The following is a 21263-nucleotide window of genomic DNA, read 5'->3' as shown; positions in this document are numbered from 1 at the left end:
GATGTTGTCCCCCTTTATTGAGTTCACCTTCTGACACAGATTGTGGAGGAAGTTAGCATGTGTATTACAATGTCAGAAGTGACCAATTGGGTGTGTTATTTTCCTTTTAATAAGCACGTTCTTGTTCAGCCCAGCAGAGGTCAGCATTACACAGTCAAATACGGCAGTCTATCCTCCTGACCACCAGCGGCGCTACAATATTCCCGTTTGTGTTGTGGACCCCAATTTAACTGGTGAAGAATTAATTGATTTTAAAAAACAATGATAAAACACAGCGTTGATATTAAATACTTTCGTGCCATTGAGTTTCGTACAATGATCGGCTCACACGATCGCCCGCATAAGACGTGTTTTGATAGCAGATACACTCAGATGGACATCTGAACCGGCCGGGCGGCGTCTAGTCTTCATTGTTGCTATGCGAGGTAAATGTAGAGCTGCTTTCTGCTACAGCGGTTTTGCTTATGGTGAACCTTGTCGAGATGTTGTGGTTTTGTGTTGTTGTGTTATTGCTATTTAAGGTCTTAAGATTTCTGCAGTCATATTTAAATAGCTCTTCAGATATAGTATGTAATCATCTGTTTTTTATTGTGGGAGCAATAAAAATGACAAGTATAAATGTTTTTTCTTCTTCTATTGTTTGCAGGGAACCACCATGCCCAACTCCGTCCACACCTCTTCTGAGAGTTTATGTCAGCTGGTCCGCTGGGCTCACAGCCATGGCACCATTTGCAACCTCATCCCCAGTCTGCAGCATCACACTCGCGGCTCTTATGACAAAGCACTGACCACGAACCGGCTGAGGGGCAACAACCATCCAGTCGCTGTGTGGGGCTGTGGTGCTGGCCATGCCTATCATTGGCCACTCGATGGACAAGAAAACATGCATGCGAACACAGTGAATACTGTCCATACCCAGGAGGGAATGGTCAGAGGTCATCAGTCTAGTAAGGTATGTTTTAAAATAAATTCAAATATACTCTCTGCAGCTCTCTGCTGGGTTCCAGTATCATTTCTGAAAGCCCAAATAATGACCCTATTTGTTCCCAAAATACATCTGAAAACAAATTGTTTGATCTATCAATTTGCCTATCTATGTACCTAGATCTTTATGTCGATCACTTTCTTGTGGTGTGGGTGTATGTTGCTGAGGTGTCTTCTCTCCATTCACTGTAGGGCCCAGTAAGGTTGTCGTTTGACCTCTCTAGTGAACCCGCTTCAGAGGCAGAGGAGTTCAACAGCCCGCTCTTTGACATAACAAGGTGTGATTCATCAGCTACAGACGAAGAGGATGACCTACAAATAACCAGGAAGAGAACTGCAATGCCAAGAGTGACGGCCTGTTTGGAGAAGAGGGTTAAGCAGGAAGCAAACCCAGTTGAGGATTATGATGCTGAAACAAACACGGTTTGCAGCGCTGAGGCAGATGCAAACACACACAGTTTTGGAGAAGACGTCTGCTCTGACATCCCACTAACAAAGTCACGTACACACTGCCACTCTCAGACACAGCAAGCTGATCAATGGCAGGAGGAGCAAGTGGAATCAGAGGTAAAGCAGCGGGTTGGAGCGAACTGTCCCTCCGGAAACACAGATCAGTTTGTGACCTGCAACTCCCCTACGAAAATGGCTGAGAGGACCTCAGGTACAGAATTCAGCAAACTTGAGTTAAGCCATTGATCACACTAAAGCACACAAGACCAGCCCCCTTTATATTACACGGTTGTATTGTCATATAAAATGAACCCACTGTTTGAACTTGTGATTCTGAACATAGTGTAAACATCCCCCTGTTAAAAGAACCTAATGTTAGCTCCCATGCTTCCAGCGGTACTGTAGCTCTTTTATCTCATTGGTCAAACTAAAAATGAATTATTCCATGTGTTCTAATGGTTTTGTCATCAGGGGAACGAGGAGAGGTGGACAAGCTCCGGACACTGCTGAATGCTGAACGCTGTCGCAACCAACAGATGACAGAGATGATTTCTAGTCTGAAGCAGGATAAAGCGCTGCTGCAGCAGGAACTCACCAAGAAGGCAGAACTCATCTGTGACTTCTTCCAGGACAAACTTCATGCAGGTGCTGTCTTTCCCATGAAATACACAGCATTTCAATCCACACCGGCAACAGTCTTCTTTGTTGTCTAACTTTTGAGTTTCATTTGAAACACGACTTTTATCAGAACCGAAGCCCACTGTTTTGCATACTGTTTATCTTCCAGAGAAGAAGCAGCCTCATTGCTCCAGCCAAATGGAACCTGGCAGTTCACACACGACTCCCTTTGAGGATGTGGCAGTTTTTGAGCAGCCAGCACTATTTGATTCCTATGAAGAGGCAGAGCACCTCTCACTGGAGCACCTCCGAGTCCTAAAGAGCAAGAGGAGCAGAGATGGAGAGAACACGAGAGTCAGGAGTGAGTTTGTGCTGCAGAATACAGAATCATCATTGTTTAAGTAACACATTCATTTGTCTGTAGTGAAAAATGTGTCAGGGGTCATCGCCCGCTACATGGCAGCCCTGCAGGAGTTTCGCCGGAGCGTCTCCATGAAGGTGGCCTTTGACCGCGTGGGTGTGGATCGTAACACAATCTCTCGCACGGCGGCCATTGCTGAACTTAGTTTGGCTGCCCCAGATGTGTTCCACTCTATCACACCATGGAACGAGAAGGAAGAGACTCTTGCCCACTACGCTCATCGGTGCCGGCAGGCGATGGATGACAATATTTTGGCCAAAATCAAGATAATGAAGGCAAAAGGAGAATTGCTGCCAATCGTATCTAAGTGACAGATAATGTAAGCTCTCTTTTTGTTATATTACATTTTTAAGTTTTTATTTATTTAATATTATTTTTATGTGCCATGTTGGACATGTCTCTACGGAGCGAAAACGTCAAACGTGGTCCAATAGTGCTTGTGCATTGTTTGATGTAACTTATATTTCTTTTGCAATAAATCATCCTGGAGAGTCTCAGATGGTTTTCAAAGAGTCTTCATATCAGATTCATCGTACAGTGTATGTAGACGTACTTCTGCACCCTGGAAGGAGTCTCGAGTTCTTTTAGAGGACTGTGTAGCGCCCTCCGGTGGCGCAGTTGCTGAGGGTTGTTGGAGTGATGGCTGGGTTGGAAGGCATGACTTTAATGCTGTTTTACTGCGTTTATTAAAGAAAAACAATACTGCAATGGGAAATAAAGCACAAATAAAGTGTCAACAAAGTAACAAAACACAGCGGTACCAATGGCTGCAACCAATGGATCAATACAAATCTTCACATTTGTTTAACTGTACAGTAAACAGTCAAGACTCTGGCTCTAAGCGAGGAAGAACTGGAAGGATGAGGTTCCCAAATGAGGAGTCTTGTGTGATGAAGTAGCCCGATGAGTGTGCATGTGCATGCTGTGGAAAAAGTAAGCAGTCAGCAATCCACAAGTAGGAGCCATCCGATACTGAACACAAAAGCCATTTCTCTTCAGTATAACCACAAAAACAGGATTATACACATGATATACAAGCTTCATGTTGTTGGTTAATTGACAAATTCTGTATATTATCTTGCCTGTAGAGCAGCTTTCTGCTGTACAAGGATGTGCTGCTGCTCCGTGTTTTCTCTGGTCTCCTTCAGCATGGGTCTGCACAGTGGAATGCTGCACATGAAGTGATAAAAATGTACAATGCATTTATGTCACAGACCTCAGGATAGCAGAAGTCAGGACCTTTGTGCAGCAGAAGACTACAATCCCATCATTCCTAATCCGTGAATACAAACATTTGTACTTTTTAAATGTGTTTGTCCTCAAGGCCAAAAAGCATTTGTGTCGGAATAAAGCAACCTCATTTGTACTCGATGGAATCCAGGTGGATCTCTACCTGGCTCCCGGTGTGTTCATGGAATGATTCTGCATGAGTCGCCGCCTCTCCTTCTCCAGCTCTGCCAGGATGGCCACCCGGGCCTTATTCTGCAAACCTTGGTATCAAGGAAGGTTGGAGGATGATGAATGCAAATGTCCTTAGAGTTCATGTTAATTGATGTTGATGACAGCAAAGGAATTTAATGAAAAACAAAGCACGATAACAATCTGCAATCATGACAGGATCACAAATATTTGACAATTTTAGGTATAAAATTCAATACATTTATAATAATAATAATACTAATAAGCCGAAGCAATTACAATTAAAAAGACAAACGCAGTAATATTTGCTGAATTCCCAGTGTGCAGCTTTGGCTTTGTTACAAAGGTGAAACAGGCAGACGCCTCCTTTGTTGAACAACAAAACCGACTGATTTTCAACAGAAATAAATGATGTTTGGACAAAATTCCGAAGGTCACCTGGTCCAGGGGGGTTTGCCGCCATGTGGATGTGTGTTTAAAAGGGTAACAGAGTCGAACTCGTGGCTAGAAATTATCTCACGGGGTCGTTGTTGGGGTTCGATTAGTGATATCCGCGCCGCTTTCGACTGTGAACTCATTCGTCGGCCGTCGTCACGTGACCAATATGTTTACTTCCGGGTTCTATAGCTGGACCTCCGCAGCTGCGCAGTTGGTGTCAGCTGACAGTTACGACCAAGTAGCGGGTGTAACGTCTCCTAAGGGGGAAAAAAAATCTCCCTCTCCCATTTAGTTAGCGTTATAGTTGCAGAAAACTGGACCGTCGTCGCCTTAGATACCCGGACCGGGCTTCGCGCGTCCCGCAGGATGAGTGTCGGCGGTCCGAGAGGCCTGGCCAGCTCGGGGCAGAAGCCTATAGCGGAGATGGTTCATCCGCTGTCCGCCACTGAGGAGTCACTCTCCCCGGGGCCGGATGTCACCGCTGACGGGGACCAGGTAGTCTGCATCTCTCGGGGTTTACACTTGTACAGTCTGGTGAACAGGAGGTCCTAACCACACTTCTTCTGTTATTCACTATTTTTGAGCCACACACATGTTGGTAGTTCATTCTCAAAAGAGGGAATGTCCAAAGATCGTGTGGATCCCGCACATCAAATCACATAGCGAGACAAATCTGATCAAATGTAATCAATTAGTCCAGTCTTACAAAATGAAAACATAGTGACCGTAAGCATTTGTTAAAAAACTGCAAACTACCTTTTGATCAGACAGAACTGGACCTGACCTGGACAAGGTAGAGCATTCCACCCTTTCACTAATAATTATGTGGACCGACAAAGACGAATAACATACAGTTCAATGCTACATTTTACATTTCTAGTCTATACTTTTGGAATAATAACAATAACTTAATAATTCAACAGTTAACTTGGTGACCTGCTAATCATTTCCAACTGAAAGTCATCATTTCGTTTCCTTCGTTTTGAAATAAAATGGATAATATTGCATATGTGTTTTAAAACATTCTTTAAAACATACACAAACTTGTGTGTTTTCATGGACAACACTCACTGCCCATGTGATGTTACCGTCGTGAGCTAAATCGCCTCATTTTGAGGAGAAAATCTGTCAATGATTACGTGTCAAAGGTTATTTTGTCAACCATTATGGTGGATCTCCTGACCGTCCCTGACTCAGTGTTTATCATGTCACGATGATGTGCTCTGAATCTTGGTTTGACAGCACCGTTTATTGCTGCTTTGACCTAAAAATGATACGGTACGGTGAAAGAAAACTTTGCTAGCCACTTGAAACTCCTGAAAAGTATTGAGAAGAGATACGTTTCCAGTTTCTCTGCACATGTACCAGAACACAGCTGAGGAGACTGGAGCTCCTCAGTTTACTCTCATATGTCAACACATTTCTATAACTTGTAATTACATCTTGCAGTTGTACAGGGGCTCTCTGTGTTTGCATTTTGGAAATTATATAGCAGCCTTAGTTTGAGTCACCATTAAGATTCGGCATAAAGACATTCATCTTATGGACCAGAATACATTAAATCACAGGTCTCATTCTTGAATAAGCAGTATATATTATTTTTCAATTGTTCATTGATTTGCATGAAAAGTGTCTGAAGTGGAACCAAGTTATGAAAGAATGCAGGTTCTCGACATTCAGTTGAGTAAATATGAATAGGTGTGTGTGTTTTTTGCCTCATCTATAGTGTAACAGAAACTGTCATTGTGGAATTTTAATATATGGTGGATTAAAACCATGAAAAATTCTAAAAATGTAAGACTGGGAAGAGACAGGGAGGCAGATGAAGGAGATTATTTTGTGACTCTGGCTTGCAAAAGGCTTATTATTGCTCAGGAAGTACAAAATGCTAAATAAATCCAAACAAAAGCTTTGGGAATCGTGAAAGAGATTTCACATGGTCGATGTTTTAGACACTGCAGTTTTAAAATAGAACAACTCCAGTGGCTGTGGTCTAAGTGTGTGCTTGTGTGCCAAAGAAAAAAAAAAGTGGAGAAAGCAAGCGTGTGGTTAGCGTGAGGATTCTAATCCTTTCATGGGAAGTGACTCAGGGATATTTCGAAAGTGTTGCAACACAGTGATCGCAGGTACAGGTATATTAGTTGCATTTATTTCTTCACAGTCATATTAAAATGACTGATTTGATGTTGAGATTTAAACTTGGCATCATGTCTCACAATAGCAAAAAGTCCTTAGTTTTTTTTTGCTTTGCTTCATCTAGAAGTTATATGTTTATAACATGTAATAAAATGTCACAAAAAAGCCTCAATTCTTTTTCTGCTGCTTATTTCTGGCAATGCTGGGTTTATGGTGTGTTGGAGTCTATCTCAACCTTCTCATGACTCCTCAAAATGCTGTCCCAAATTGTCCCTTTTTCTTTTCGCTCGTCCATCATTTAGTTATGTGTAAATGAATAGCAATGTTGTGCGAGTTGATTCTGGATTACCAACCAGCCGTAACCACAACAACAGCCTCATTCACCGACAAAAACATCAGCATCTGTCCTTTGTTAGAGCTGATTGTCTCCTCACCACAGTGCCATATTTGTCCACTCAGGAAGCCGGATTGGCCAACGGCACGCCGGTGGAGACGTCCAGTCCGTCCTCCGTGTCCTCGCTGTTCAACAGGCTGCAGCTGGACGACGACTTGGAGGCCGACATTCCCAGGGACCCTTATGACTCCACAGAGACGCGTGACCTGTTTGTCACGGTGGATGACCCGAAGAAGCACGTGTCCACCATGGAGACCTACATCACCTACAGAGTTTCGACAAAGGTCAGTGCTGCAGTGCTGCGGCCTCATCAGCAGGAATGCGTGTTGAAGTCACATGTCTCTTGGTTTAAAGACGCATAAAAAAGTGAAAGGGAATAACGACTCACAAACTAAGGACAAATCCATGATGAAAGATCAGACTGGGAAGGTTGTCACTGTGGTGCTGTAGTGACAGCTGCTGTTTGTGAAAGGGCTTATACAAACACTGCAGCTCTGTATGAACAGAGAGTGTTAATTGTGAGTGTGTGTTTGTTCGGTCAGTGTGTGTTCAAACGCACCTTTGAAACCATGAGGAGTACATGTGTACTGTCAAGTGCATTAGTATCTTCTTAAATGATTAAGTTATTGTGTGTCCCAAGTGTAATGAATTTCAAGAATTGATATTTATTTACTGGTCATTATTAGTCATCCCTCATGAGTATGTGCCAGTTTATTAGCCATCACTCTACAGTGAATATAGATAAGACGAACAAACATGGCGTGTGGCGCAGTTTGAAAATGGCTCGAAATGAGTGGACGTTTTGGGACTTTTTTTTCAGTTGACCGGTTGGTTAAAATACTAAGATACCTAGGACTTTAAACTATCAAACCATCATTCTGGTCGTTCTTTCCACAGACGACTCGGGTCGAGTTTGACCTCCCGGAGTATTGTGTGCGACGGCGCTACCAGGACTTTGACTGGCTTAGGATCAAGTTGGAAGACAGTCAGCCGACCCATCTGGTTCCGGTGGGTGACCCCAGCAGCTGCAGGTTGTAGCACATCATTCCCCTGGCACTGAACTTGCTGTGATGTCACTCCAGCCGCTGCCAGAGAAGTTTGTCATGAAAGGAGTCGTGGACCGTTTCTCAGAAGATTTTGTTGAAACACGGATGAAGGCTCTGGATAAGTTCCTGAAGAGAGTTGCAGACCACCCTGTCCTGTCCTTCAACCCTCATCTTCATGCTTTCCTGTCAGCCAAGGTAAGAAAGACAGCAAGTCCATTTGAACTGATCAAATTTGTTAAAACACTTTTTAGTTTTAAACAGCTGAAGCAGTTGCGATCACAAAATAGTGTCAAACGTTAATTGAATTCCAGTGACTATGTTGCTTTGATGTATGTAATGTTGATATTGCTGGCAATTCCTTTTTATCCATTTTGTGCTGTTGCATGCCTTAGGTCATTTTGGACTATATTTTAATAGATTATATTTAACTTGAGAGACAAAATCTACTGGCCAGATTTCCATTTATGTGTGTTATTGACCAAATAAAAAAAGAATTATTTACAAACTGAGATAATGTATGAGATAAAACCTCATATTCATTTGTCAAGAGCAAAGTATAAGCGACACAAAGATTGTAAGGGTTCAGTTACAGATACGTTGGTTAATGATGTTAGTAACATGTTAGTTACAAGGACCAAATGAAAGACGGAATCCAGAGAATCTTGTGTGAACTAGCTCAACACAGCTACATCTTTTCAGAGATGACTTATGGAAAAAGGAGAAAGGACTTATGGCCAAAGACACAAGCTAAATTCTTGTTTTTAATGTTGCCGTACAGCACTTAGGTCAGCACCCTGCTGTGGAAATGTGCTGTATAAATGAACGTTGATGTTGAGTAAACATCACTGACCCCTATGCTCATTCTTAAGGCATGGATGAAATGTGAACCCTTACTATATGTTAGAAAGTATTAGAAAGTCATCTTATACCTTTTCAAAGGATGTCAAACCTCAAAAATACTTAACATTCACTTGAATCTCTGAAATATTGCAACTTCCATTGCAATTCAACTTTCACCTAACGTTTTGAAGATAAGCGACGTGGGTTGATGGAGCTCCCTAACGCTACTGTCACCAACTGTCCGATTGAGCACATTGCTTTTGGAATATATGTGACACGAATTATGTAGGTGTAAGAAATGCAAATAGATGGATTCTACAATAACTAAGCTATTTTTCTTTCCACATCAGGGAAATTTCGCTTGTCATGGCAGCAAAGTAACATCAAACATTAGAGCAGTAATGTCAAAATCACAGTTTGGGTGAAAACAAGTCGCAGGGTTTAGGATTAGTAATATTTAGATTGCAGATAACAATTTAGGGTTTTTTTGTTTCTTTTTTTTTTTTAAGAATTCCTATTTTCCTCTTGTGGAATATTATTTAATGAAAACAAATACGGTAGAATACGACACAATTTCCTGCCTACATTAGTGAGGTGGAATGACACACTATGTGGATTTACATGGCAAGCATGTTCTCGCACCAGCTGTAGCAGAAAGATGTAAAATGTTGAGTACAAATGGTTGAAAAGGTATCGATTTCAAACACGTCGGCGTGAAATGCAGATGTAACAGTTCAGTGCCGCTTGAGTTGACACAGCAGAGTCTCACACATCATCTGGAGTGTTCTCAGACGCATTACTCTCACACCCACTCAGACAAGTATCTCTACGCCTGTGTTGGACGGGTCACATGAATCCTCCTGGTTCTGCTGTGAGATTCTATATAAAATCAATAGCTCTCATCTACAGTGGTGCTTCGCTGAAGCAGATGTATCTCGGTTGTTCTCTGCTATCACTTTCAAAATCAGTCACTGGATGAGTGGACAGGGTTTTTATTGATCCCTGCAGGTTAATGAGCCTGTTCTGGCAGGGGAAATAAGTGGGTTTAAAGACGCAGACAAGCCGGATACCAGGGTGAAGCAGATACTGCGTGAAGTGGAGTAACCAAAGGACATTATTTATTTCAGCGGGAAGGAAAGACTGAATTATTAACAGCCATGTTTAATTACTACTGCACTTTGCAAGGTGGGTCCTCATGTCGGTTCTCCTTGGTTCCATTTGTGTACGCAGGACCTGAACAAGCGTCAGGGTCTGGCTCTGCTGACCAAAGTGGGCGAGTCGGTCAAACATGTGGCGGGCGGCTACAGGCTGAGAGCGCGACCGCCCGAGTTCTGCGCCATGGGAGATTACCTTGACACTTTCAGCCAGAAACTGGGAACCATCGACCGCATTGCTCAGAGGATCCTCAGAGAGCAATCAGGTACTGTGACCAAATACTGTATATCAGGTCTAACAGGTACAAGGGAACTGGGTTTAAGGTGGTGAGAGCAATGCCTTGTTTTAGTGGCTCACCGAGTGCAATAGTTGTATGAACTGTATACTGTACAGATAGTGGATTTTCTCGTAAACACTTTGCCAGGGTGAAAGAAGTGAGCACAAAAATAGTCCTTCACTTCACCACAACAATCTTTTAAAGTAAATAAACTGATCATTTAATAGTAGTTTGCTTTAAGTGGAAAAAAAAAGGTTTTAAAATTGAGCAGCCGTATTTCTCCTCCCAGTCCATCTGATCTACTTTAGCCCATTGACATAAATGCTTTTTCCAACTTGTGCTGATAAGAGAGGTTTGACAAAGGCGTCACTTCTCACTTCTCTGATCCAGACAACAGGAAGTGTGTGGTAACAACGGACTTTTATTTTTTCACTGATTTGCAATGTGGCTTGTTGACCTCTGTGTCAGGAGAGGTGAGAGGTGAAAAAGCTAATTAGTGGAGCAGGTATGCCGGGTTTTTAGAACAAGCTGTGTGTGTGTATCGGCAGTCAGTGAATCTGCTTGTCACTTTGTATGTTTAATCCAGGCTCCTTTGATCTTTGTCTACCAAGTGGTCCATTCAAACTGTCACTCACGCTCCACCTCTGTCTAGAATACCTCGTGGAGCTGCGGGAATATGGAAGTGTGTACTCCAACTGGGCACGCTCCGAGGAGGTGTTGCAGCGCCCCCTGGAGGGTGTGGCTAGCTGCATGACGACCTGCAGCGGAGCGCTGGACGACCTCAGCGAGAGCATGAGTCAGGACTTTCTACCTGTGCTCAGAGAGTACAGTCTCTATGTGGAGTCTATGAAGGTGAGGCGGGTTTTGGTGATGTCATGGTATATATTATGTTCCACATCTCTTCGTAGTGGATGCGATTATTACTTGCGTCCAACATGGCTGCTACTTCCAAGAACTACAAGTGTATCTCTTGTTTGATTCAGAACGTGCTAAGGAAGCGAGATCAGAGCCAGGCGGAGTATGAAGGACGACTAGAAGCGGCTGTGCTCCGTAAACAGGAAGACAAAACGCCTGTAAGTTCTCCGCTTACTTGACACATTTTCAGCGTTAATGAAGATCGCTACTCTTCCACTGGACATCTCAAGTAGCTTAATGGCTGCGGACTGAGGAAGTGGCTGAAAGCTTCCTCTCATTGATGCTCCATATCAGTGCAGTGTGTTGGTATGTGGTGCTCGGAAGCTGAGACACTCTGCCTGTCCCGACTAGATACCGGTGGAGGTGGAGAAGTGCCAGGACAAGGTGGAGTGCTTCAACGCAGACCTGAAGGCCGACTGGGATCGTTGGCAGAGCAACAAGAGACTGGACTTTAAGCAGCTTCTCAGCGGCATGGCTGACAAAAATGTCAGCTACTATGAAAAGGTACGTGCAGGTTGAGATTTTGGTGATGTATCAAATGCTAGTGAATCATGAAGTCACAGTATAAGACTTGCCATTGTGACCTTTGCACCCTCAGCTATGATATTTCACTTTTATCCAAAACGTTTCTTGAGAATCAAGTCAAGTGTTTAGTTCCTCCTCTTCACCACACCTCAGCACGGTATTCGATGGGTAAATTAATGCCTGAGGGGGAACTGGACGAGACAGTACTAATGGGAGTGGACAAGAACTCATTGTTTACCTCTGTCATTTAATGTAGGGAGAGATGTTCTACTGCTCACCTTTGAGATAGAAGAAGAAATCTATTCCAAATCCATTTTTCAAATAGATATTTGCTGACACTGTTATAGCTGAAGTAACCGTAGTAACGGTAATGCCAACCTTTTGAAATATATTAGAGAGATAAGGATGGAATTGGAGGAAATACATAGTGACTTTACTTGTATGATCAGTATATATTTATATTCTTTATATTGATTTCAGTCTGACCTGTCTCTTTTCCTTACATCAACCCTTCCCCTCCTCCCCAACATCCCCCACCCCACTGGATGTGTTTCCGCTCTGTGCAGTGCCAGGCCGCGTGGGAATCGCTCATTACTGTGCTGCAGGACAAACCGACGGAGGACAAAACTAGTGAGACGAACTGAAAGCTCGTGTCCTGGACTCGCAGCTATTTTTTTTTTTTAAACACAGATGTACACTCAGACACACACACATACAGAACCTTGTTTCATTGACCAGGCAGCAGGTTGACCTGCAGGACTTTTGAGAGCCGACCAAGCAGAAGAGCTAAAAAAACATGGTGCATTCAAGGACATGGTGGAAAACCTTGTTCTGTTTTTTTTTTTGTGAAGTCACTTTTTCTACTTTTGCTGCCACTTTTTTTTTTCTTTTTTTCATCCTCCACTTTAAGAGACGCATCTGCGTTTTCTCTGTAGTGGAGTCAAGCTCATCGACGGTCCTCTGTATTTCATGCTTTGTTGGAACAAAAACCCTCAGACTGCAGCAAATGCTTTTGTCACCGTGTGTGTCAGCTTCGAGTTCAAATTTAAGCCGACTGCAGAAGAGGAAAAATTACTGTAAAGAATATATTTTTCGAAGTCAGTACTTGAAAATAGGTGAGAGACACATGAACTGCGCTTGACAATTAAACCACTTGAGTTGGAATTTGAAATCTTTTTCTTTCTCTTTCAATTTTTGCCTGTTTTGGTTGAGACGGCCTTAAAGCGCCCTCTATTGGCCATCTGACTTAACTACACCGCTAGGACACATTTTAACTTTCGACCCGTTATAATGTGGAAAAAAACAGCTTCCTCGCTGCAATCTTTCCCACTTCATCACCTCCTTTGCACCTTCACATAGTTCCTAAATTGAGAAATCCAATGTTGGAGAGGTCAGGTCAGCGCCACAGAATGCTACTGGAGAACATCTGCTTATCCAAACACACACGCCATAACTATGTTTACATGCTTCTTATGTTTCATTTTGAAGGCATTAATCGTCAGAGCAGCTTTTTTCCTATTTGTTTATTATGTTTGCTGTGTGTGTATATGTTTTAAAGTTTACATAAGGTGGAATATAAGACTGTTTCAGAAGAAAGCAGTTTAAATTTGAGCACCATGTATAACATTTCAAAGGTGACTGACTCTGTGAAATTTAGCAGCTAATAAATAAAAGTCGTTTGTTCTGTAACACAACTCCTGTAAACACCAAGAATGGTTCGGAACTATTCAGTGTAGGAGTCGATTGCTCACCTCTTTGTTCGATATCAGCAGATCATGTTCGTCCAATTAAAACCAACTGTGACCTCTCTTAAAGAATAGTTCAATAACTGTATTGGTCGGTGATGCAGTTTCCCACCTTCAAATAGCTACGTTCATTTATCACTGTTTTGTTTTCACCCACTGAATTTTCTCTGTCATGTACGAAGGAACCAAAAAGGGATATGTTACTGCCAAAAACACTTGAATTTGTGGGGCCCAAAGTGAAGAGCTGTTTTCTCAATTCACAGGACGACTGAAATAGATCCATTCACTTGCTGATATTTGTTAGTCTATTGCGCCTAACTGACTGTCATGAGCACATACGGTACAGTGGGGTAAAAGTAGCATGCTTTTCAGTCATTTATTATTTTGGTGAATAATAGTCCACTTTTGACCAAATGTACAGCCGAGTCTATTTTTGTACAGTATATATACATATACAGAGGAGCCCCGAAAGACAAAAATTGACCCAGCATCAACAATTTTTCTGTGAGATGGCGGCGTGTTGAAGCCCCGTGTTAAACTGTGCCTGCTGATTTATCGTTGCACTAACTGTAGCTTCGCCCCTTTGCTGGATTCCTGCTGAAACTAATCTCTAACTAAATTAAATGTTTGCTGTTAAGTGGCCAAAAAGAGCAATAAATTATCTATATAAGACGTCTGCAAAAAAAAAAAAAAAAGTTGTTTCTGCCAGCGCTTTTGTAGGCTTTATTATCAAGTTATTTGAAAGGTCTCTCTCCCTCCCGTCTACAGTCAAATTTAATTTGAAGCACAGAAAGTTCTTTTCAGATTCTTGTTTCTGTTCCTCCTCAGTGTGAAATGTTTACGTTGTCGATTTGGAAATGTCATGTAATTATATTCAGAGGACAAACTTGTGTATATAAATATTTGGAAGCAGTTATCTCAATTTACCTCAAATGTTTTTGTGATATAATGGACCAATAATAAACATAATTCATGTATTTGACACATCAGGCTTCTTGGGAACTTCTTCATCTAGGGAACCCGACCTCCGTGGTCTTCATAGAGGTCTACACTGGACCAGCAGTCAGGTTACTCTATCAGGACACTATGGCTTATCTGGTAGTTTGCAGCGCAGCCAGTAGATCAACAACATGATCCTTTTCTCCTTCCCATAGACCACGAGTAAAACTCAGGCCCGAGTGCTGCCAAGAAACTTTATGCGGCCCACTGGAGCTCAAAATACATAAAAATGAAATTCAAGGTTATGTGTTAAAGAGAGAACTTAAAAAAAAAAAAGCGGGTGGGACGTATGACCTATGTTATTTAGGTCAATCTGGAAAGGTCTTGAAAGTTGGTAAATGGAGCTTTTTATTCCTGCTCAGTCATCAGGACCTGCTTGAAGGAAAGCCCCAGGTTTTTGATCGTCATTTCACATGCTTTTATTAAACGCAGTATTATGTCTATTCAGGAGATGAAAACAAGTCCCATGACTTTATTTTAAAAAAATATTTTATTTAAGACATCTGGGCTGGAACTTTCATTGCAAACTATAAAAATAAAAAATATATATATTTTACCCTAATATACTAAACATCTGGTGGGAATCAAATGATTTCTTTTGTTTATGCTGCTATGTTAGATCTATATAAAATTTTATAGATTACATATCCTTTATTAGTCCCACAGAGAGGAAATTCCACTTGTTTCACTTTCAGTTAAGTCACACACTAAACATGAATTAAACAGAAAAAAAAACCCTGCTACCTTTGTCCCGACAGTGTGTCCCAGTAGTCACTCCTGAGTCTTTCACCCTCGCATCAACTGATGGTCGGTGTTTTTTAATATAAAAAAAAAATAATATTAATAAAAGTAAACCAATAAAAGTAATTGGTGCAAGGTTATGCACACAATGAGGAAACGAGGAAGTAACAATCAGCCAGTGTGTTCGCTTCAGTTTCGCAGCGTCAAAGAAGTATAAGATACTGTACATATGCAGAGATTCAGACTTAAGTTATATAAATGATCAAAAAGTGCTCTTGTAACAGTTTGTTGCATTATTGCTGACTCGTTATTTTCTGTTCACCAAAGAGGAAGTGAAAAAAGCTCATTCTTCAGGAGCTGTGTGCCGCCGTCGCTTCAGACTTGGTCTGCAGCCAACAATGCTGTTGGTGACAGGGGAAGTTTTTCAGTTGGCAGTTTCACTATATGTGACTGTAATAAGGAAATGTATGAAAGGTAATACCTGACAGGGATCATTGCCAGCACAGTCAGCATGCTGGCCAGCATGAAGACAAACCCTGGGTACCAGTCCAGAGTGTTCTGATAGATCCTGGTGAAGGCCGGGACGTACGCCAGACCCGCCAGTCTCAGGATGATCTGCAGCAGCGTCAAAGTGACGCCTGACGTACACAGAGAACATATATATGTATGCACTGACAACACCACTGACAACACCAAGTTAATCTAAATACATATATATTTATATATATATTATATATATATTCCATGTTTTTGAATTATCTGATTTAAGAAGAAGTAAACATTATATTAGTTATTTATATAGCTATATTTGCATCAATAAAGATCCACTGTAACCTTGGTGAGTCTGAATATTTCACACAAATGAAAACAACAAATCCAGTCAAACTAGTTTCATGTTGGAGACTCACTGAGCGAAGACTCCGGCACCTGCTGCGAGAGCATGGATCTGATCGTCGGCATTGGAATGAGCGCCAGCATGTTGATGGAGCGAGCTGCCAGTTCAAAAACATGCTCCTCTCATTATGTCAGTCTCAAAAAACTGGGCCGTTTCGTGTCCTCTCTTACCGACAAAGAACATTGTGGTGGAGGTGACAAAAGACATGAAGTAGATCCCAGTAGCAAAGGAGATCATCCCGATGAGAATCAGCGTTGTGTCACTAGCACAACGACGAAAGATGACAACAGCAATGAAGCTGGTGATGAAGATGGCGCCACCAAACGCGTTGCCGTAACCGACCTGCAGGAGAACTGAAGTAGTTACGAAGACACCTTCATGGGTATTAAGGTTGAGAGTAGTACTACCATCGTGGCATCCCAGCTGAGGGGCTCCTTCAACACAAAGATGGCCAACATCTCAACTGCTCCTCCAACGGCAGAGTTGTACAGGATTCCCGCTGACATCAGCAGGACCACGTTGATCAAGTTTTTCCCTGTGGATGTCTCAGTAGAAACATCCGGTGAGACGTTGGTGATGAGAGCAGTGGTCTCTTCTGGCTCTGAAGACGCTCGTTGGACCTTTCACCAGCGGAAGGGCCAGAGTGAAATATGAAAGATGAAAGTGTTGAAAATGTGCTCTTGCTTCTAAACCATCCGCATGAGTATGATTTTAACGGCTCACCTGCAGCAGAGCCGCGGAGAGGGCGATGGCTGTGAGGAAGAGCAGGCAGCTCACGATGAGCAGGACCGTCCCGCCACCCAAACTTTGGCTGTACACCAGAAACAGATGACCCGACACAAGACTGCCCACTAGACCTGCTAGGCCATACAGCAGCTCAGCTGTCATCAGCTCCTGAAAGGACAAACAGTTGTATTTTCTTAAGCATTCTCTCGTCTATATCTTGAAGAGCATTTGTTTGTTAAATAAACAGGATTCCTCCTTCCACCCACACTCCACCACACCAAGTGTACATCATTGTTAAATGATGCCAGTTCATTTTGAATAAAATGCTGTCAATAACGTCTTTTAATCCAAATTGATCCAAAACTTATACTAATAATTTCAAGCCCTTAAATATTATTGTTCACATTCTTCTTAATACATAAATATAACATCTCTCCAATTGTATACTTCTTCCCTTAAACTTAAGAGTTTTAATCGTATTAAGCCACGATTCTTCCCTTTGGATAAGAGGGAAAAGAAGTGAAAGTGAAAGAAAAATAATACAGACAAATGTATAGCACAATGTGACGAGTCACTGCCACATACACTTAAGAGTATTATTTGACCCTTTTATTTAATACATTTTTTTGTTGTTGTTTTTTTTATTCGTTGCCTAGGTCATAATTTAAGTTACAACTAACTTACTTCTAAAAGTATACATATAGCTACTCATTACTTTTGTTAAAAAAAGATAATAAAAAAACACTAAAAGTGAGAGCAGCGATGAAACAGAAGTTAAAAAGACTCATTGAACTTGATAACCTCTGACCTTGGAGCGGTCTTTCGCGGAAGAGTTGAGCGATGCCAGCGTCATGACGCCGGGCCACAGAACGCTGAACTCCCCCGTCGCCCCCACCAGAGCCGCTGCCCCGAACATCACCTGCAGGGGCAGGCGCGCAGCGACCACCAGCAGCAGCCCCAGCGTTTGCACCAGGTAGCCGCACAGCGGCAGCACGATGGGCGCTCGCCTCCAGCCACGATCGCTCGCCCTCGCCAGCAGCAGGCCGGGGAGCACTGGAACCAGCTGGATGATGAGGTTGTAGATCATGAAGAAGTCCGCCATGGCTCTCTGTTGCCGGTCCTCCCTGGAACCGCGGTCCGGGTCCGAGCTGTTGTCGCACCGGTCCTTTACCACCATTTGCAGGGCGGTCTGAAAGAGCGTGAAGCTCAGCTGGTGGAGCACGATCACCGGCCAAATGCGCCGGAGGAGGCTCCGGGCGGCCTCGCACAAGCTCGGAATCACCATGACCCCGGTCCAGGACTCCAAGCCCAGGCTGTACACAGAGAGCGACTAGTTCTGTAAAGTCATTCAATACTTCCGCCTTCCACGCGCCTCCTGTGTGAGTGAGTGAGCGAGCGTGTCTGGCTAAGCCACATTGCGAGGACACACACCTAACAGGTGCGTCGATTTACTGTAAGTGAGGAAAATGTTATGACACTTACCTTTACTGGTGAGACATTTTATGATTATTATTATTGTTATTTAGAATGCTTTCTAGTTGCATTGCGTTAAGGTGATGATAACAACTCCACGTTTGACAGTAATAATTGTGATTTCATAAATAAACTAGCACACATTCCAGTAGAACTAGCAATATACCGTGGTGCTCCAGGAATACAGTCCCTCCTGAGTCCATTATTCAGATTTATTCACATTCCAGCAACCATCTTCTGCCTTTATTTGGTTGGCTCGGTCCACCGTAGTCTCTAATTCTAAATTCTAAGTGAAGTGTTGCTTCTTAAAGAAACTAAAATTACTATTTTGGCTGGAAAAAGAGGCAAAAAAACCCAACAAACAATAATCAATACAATGCCATTAAATTTAAAATGAAGGACACAAACAGACACAGATTTAGATTTTTGTTTTAATGAGAAAATATTCATAAGGTGGATAAGTAGGTGCATTACTGTGAGCCTTAAATGTCCTATAAAATACCAAAGCAGGGTAATCCGCATACAAGTGGTTAACATGGGGACGGGAGGGTTATATTTGGTATGATACAACTGCTTCATCACACAAACACTTACAGCAAGAGCAAGCATTTCAAATGATAAATAAAACCTCTCACACCAGGATGATGCAGCGCTGATGCTCACCACTCTGACACCCCAAACCCAGGCTGCTTTTATTTACGGCAACAAAGTGGAGAACTTGTGCTTGTCAACAAACGACAGCCAATAACTAGGCCAGCCTCTTGTCACAAAGAATGCATTTCAAAAGTGATAGTGCTTGTGGATTTTGATAGTTAGGACACACTCTTTGTGTTTTCCTAATGTCAGTGGAAACAACATGCGCTCAGGGAGATTTGTCGTAAAATGGAGGCGTAAAGTACATTCTTCTTCGATTTAGTTGATAATACAATGCTCTTTTGGTGTTTTTGGGAATCAAAAATAGGCACTAAGATTTCACCTGTCGTACACATGGAAGTGTACTGACCAAAATCCACAGGTGTGAGTTAACTGACATTTTTGAGATTTCAGGCAATGAGAATGACAGAAATGCAGGATTTGGGGTGAAATTTTGGACAAGACACTAACAGGCTGAAGTCTTTGGTTCAACATAAAAACGTTTTGACCTCTTTTTTTTCTGAAAATGAATCTTTTGTAGAAGGAAGGCGCTCCAGTACATGTGAGTGAAAGTGGTTCTTGACATCACTCTGTCCCCGAAAATTCCACCGTGATTGTGTTTCATTTGTTGCTCCATTTAAGCAGCTCACCATCACCATCCAAGGCCAACGACACGCACTTATCAAAATGGTTGTAAAAGAAAAATACAAGCTTCTGTATGACATTAGCCTCATAGTCAGACAAATAAGACACATCACTCTTAAATACACACTGTGAATAACAACATCCTGGTCTGGCTTATCAGTATAAAAAAAGCTTTTTCCTCAGACTTTATCCTCGGCTTTAGCACAAATCTCCGCACTCATAGGTCAAATACACAGTTCTAACTTCGTATAATACACGTGTGTGCGTGGGTGAGCGACCACATCAGCCATTGTAACGTGGTTTTAAAAGATGCCCCAGCCCTTTTATCAACACACACTGGACACACTGGTCAGCCGCACACACAGAAAGACACTGACGAATAGCTGTTATGACTTACCGCATTCTAATGGTATCACGTAGTCATGTGGACAAACATCCAATAATCAGTCTAAGGCAAAGTAAGACGCTGTACCACTTTACAGTAAAAACTCCATATGAAGGTCACGTGCAAAGATTTGTCGCAGTGCCATTGCTGTACCTGGGTGTTCAGGTATTATCAGGGACTTTCTCTCATCAGTTCAGACAAAAAAATGCTGTTGACTCTGTAAAGCATTTGACACTTTTCAGCAAAGTTAAGCAAAAAAATGAGAGGGATAAAATAAAATTTAGCTGTGAAATACATTCTGTGTTATTGAATGAGGACTATTAAAAGGAAAACATCTAATGAAAAAATGTTTTTTTTGAATGGTCATTTTTAAAAAACGTTTTTAAGTGTGTTAACTTAAAAGCAGTCACACACAGTCAAAATCATGCACCATCGTAAACCCTGCATATGGTTTCTTATCATAAAGTGGCACCTGTAGTTAGCGTCGAGGCTAATCTGTGGCTAAATGTTCACGTGGAACTGAAGTGCACGACATACCATAAAAACTACTTCCTGACTGAGGCTCCATTCTAATCATATCGTGAACTCATAATTTGTCTCTCGCTTGTGCTGAAGCTTTTCCGAAAACAGCCTTCGAATCTAAAATGTGTAGCACTATGAATGTCATCATTCAGCGTCAACCAGTCATAAATACTTCTCACACGACTTTCTCGCCAGCAAAAGTGTCACTTGCAAAATTGGCCATTGTATTCTAACTTACAATTCAGTCTCTCTCACGCCATCATCTTACGTACTGTCATCCTTCTGTCTTCAGATCCAAATCGCTGCACCTTCGGCGAGCCAGTGGGTCATGTGATCATGAGAACACTATAAGTAAATAAATACTGTTTTTATTTCCTTCTTCTCATATCTTGAGGAAAGAATTACTCTTCTTCTTCTTCTTCTTCTTCCTCTTGATGTTCATCTTCATTGGCATAGATACCAGCCTCCCACTTCATTGCCATGTCACTCTTCCTCCGGGTAACGCGAGTCGCCTCCAGCACCTGTTGTGAATAGATCAACCAATTAAAATGGGCAGCACTTGAGAAATGATGTCCTGCAACAGCCCAGTGAAGGACAAGCGCACAAAAACACCACACCGCTGTGACGTCATGCAGTGAGAGTCAAAGTCTGGGGGAATGGCAGTAGAAGGCTTTGGCAAGTCACCCTGCACCACTTGAGGGAACAGATCATGCCGGTGCACCTGGACAGTCCCCAAGAATACGCTGACCCCGGGGTCTCATACTGATCCACAGGGGCCGATGGGGGTGCAGGTTTTGGTTCCAACCAAACAAGCACACTGAGTTTAACCAATCAGGTGTCAGCTGAAACAACCGGCACCAGACTCATAACCAACTGGTTAC

General features: G+C 42.4%; 5 protein-coding genes across 11 annotated transcripts in view; 2 read left to right on the top strand and 3 right to left on the bottom strand.

Moving 5' to 3' along the window:
- Positions 1–225: 225 nt before the first annotated feature.
- On the top strand, positions 226–3205 carry LOC128748401 (uncharacterized). Of its 2 annotated transcripts, XM_053847152.1 has the most exons (7): positions 226–425; positions 647–952; positions 1177–1645; positions 1906–2079; positions 2222–2413; positions 2477–2792; positions 2972–3205. In XM_053847152.1, exons 2-6 carry the CDS (start codon positions 656–658, stop codon positions 2782–2784), a joined length of 1440 nt encoding a protein of 479 aa, XP_053703127.1. In that variant the 5' UTR covers positions 226–425; positions 647–655; the 3' UTR covers positions 2785–2792; positions 2972–3205. The 2 variants fall into 2 exon arrangements, with proteins under 2 accessions (XP_053703127.1, XP_053703118.1); XM_053847143.1 differs by lacking the exon at positions 2972–3205 and having other exon boundaries at positions 2477–2956.
- Positions 3148–4724, bottom strand: LOC128748423 (SOSS complex subunit C-like). The gene is made up of 4 exons (XM_053847204.1): positions 4331–4724; positions 3867–3963; positions 3556–3643; positions 3148–3395 (listed from the first exon to the last, which is right to left on the bottom strand). Exons 1-4 carry the CDS (start codon positions 4353–4355, stop codon positions 3297–3299), a joined length of 309 nt encoding a protein of 102 aa, XP_053703179.1. The 5' UTR covers positions 4356–4724; the 3' UTR covers positions 3148–3296.
- On the top strand, positions 4325–14347 carry snx30 (sorting nexin family member 30). Of its 2 annotated transcripts, XM_053847176.1 has the most exons (9): positions 4325–4825; positions 6926–7144; positions 7758–7868; positions 7943–8101; positions 9977–10166; positions 10831–11030; positions 11162–11251; positions 11445–11597; positions 12185–14347. In XM_053847176.1, exons 1-9 carry the CDS (start codon positions 4697–4699, stop codon positions 12260–12262), a joined length of 1329 nt encoding a protein of 442 aa, XP_053703151.1. In that variant the 5' UTR covers positions 4325–4696; the 3' UTR covers positions 12263–14347. The 2 variants fall into 2 exon arrangements, with proteins under 2 accessions (XP_053703151.1, XP_053703142.1); XM_053847167.1 differs by lacking the exon at positions 4325–4825 and having other exon boundaries at positions 5162–7144.
- LOC128748420 (thymic stromal cotransporter homolog) lies at positions 13720–18143 on the bottom strand. The gene is made up of 7 exons (XM_053847188.1): positions 17533–18143; positions 16722–16892; positions 16406–16618; positions 16169–16340; positions 16012–16095; positions 15585–15741; positions 13720–15504 (listed from the first exon to the last, which is right to left on the bottom strand). The coding sequence occupies exons 1-7, from the start codon at positions 18007–18009 to the stop codon at positions 15447–15449; spliced, it is 1332 nt and encodes a 443-aa protein (XP_053703163.1). The 5' UTR covers positions 18010–18143; the 3' UTR covers positions 13720–15446.
- Positions 18144–19212: 1069 nt separating this feature from the next.
- The window catches only part of LOC128754906 (A-kinase anchor protein 2), a 57988-nt gene continuing 55937 nt past the window's right edge, over positions 19213–21263 (bottom strand). For all 5 annotated transcript variants that reach the window (XM_053857886.1, XM_053857896.1, XM_053857904.1 and 2 more), the window contains one exon: positions 19213–20903. In XM_053857886.1, the coding sequence (XP_053713861.1) occupies positions 20784–20903 (120 nt within the window). In that variant the 3' untranslated portion in view covers positions 19213–20783. The remainder of the gene's footprint in view (positions 20904–21263) is intronic.

This window comes from Synchiropus splendidus, chromosome 1, assembly GCF_027744825.2.
Source record: "Synchiropus splendidus isolate RoL2022-P1 chromosome 1, RoL_Sspl_1.0, whole genome shotgun sequence".
NCBI classification, from domain to species: Eukaryota; Metazoa; Chordata; class Actinopteri; order Syngnathiformes; family Callionymidae; genus Synchiropus; species Synchiropus splendidus.
Note: the sequence above shows the minus strand (reverse complement) of the source record. Positions and strands in the feature narration are given on the sequence as shown.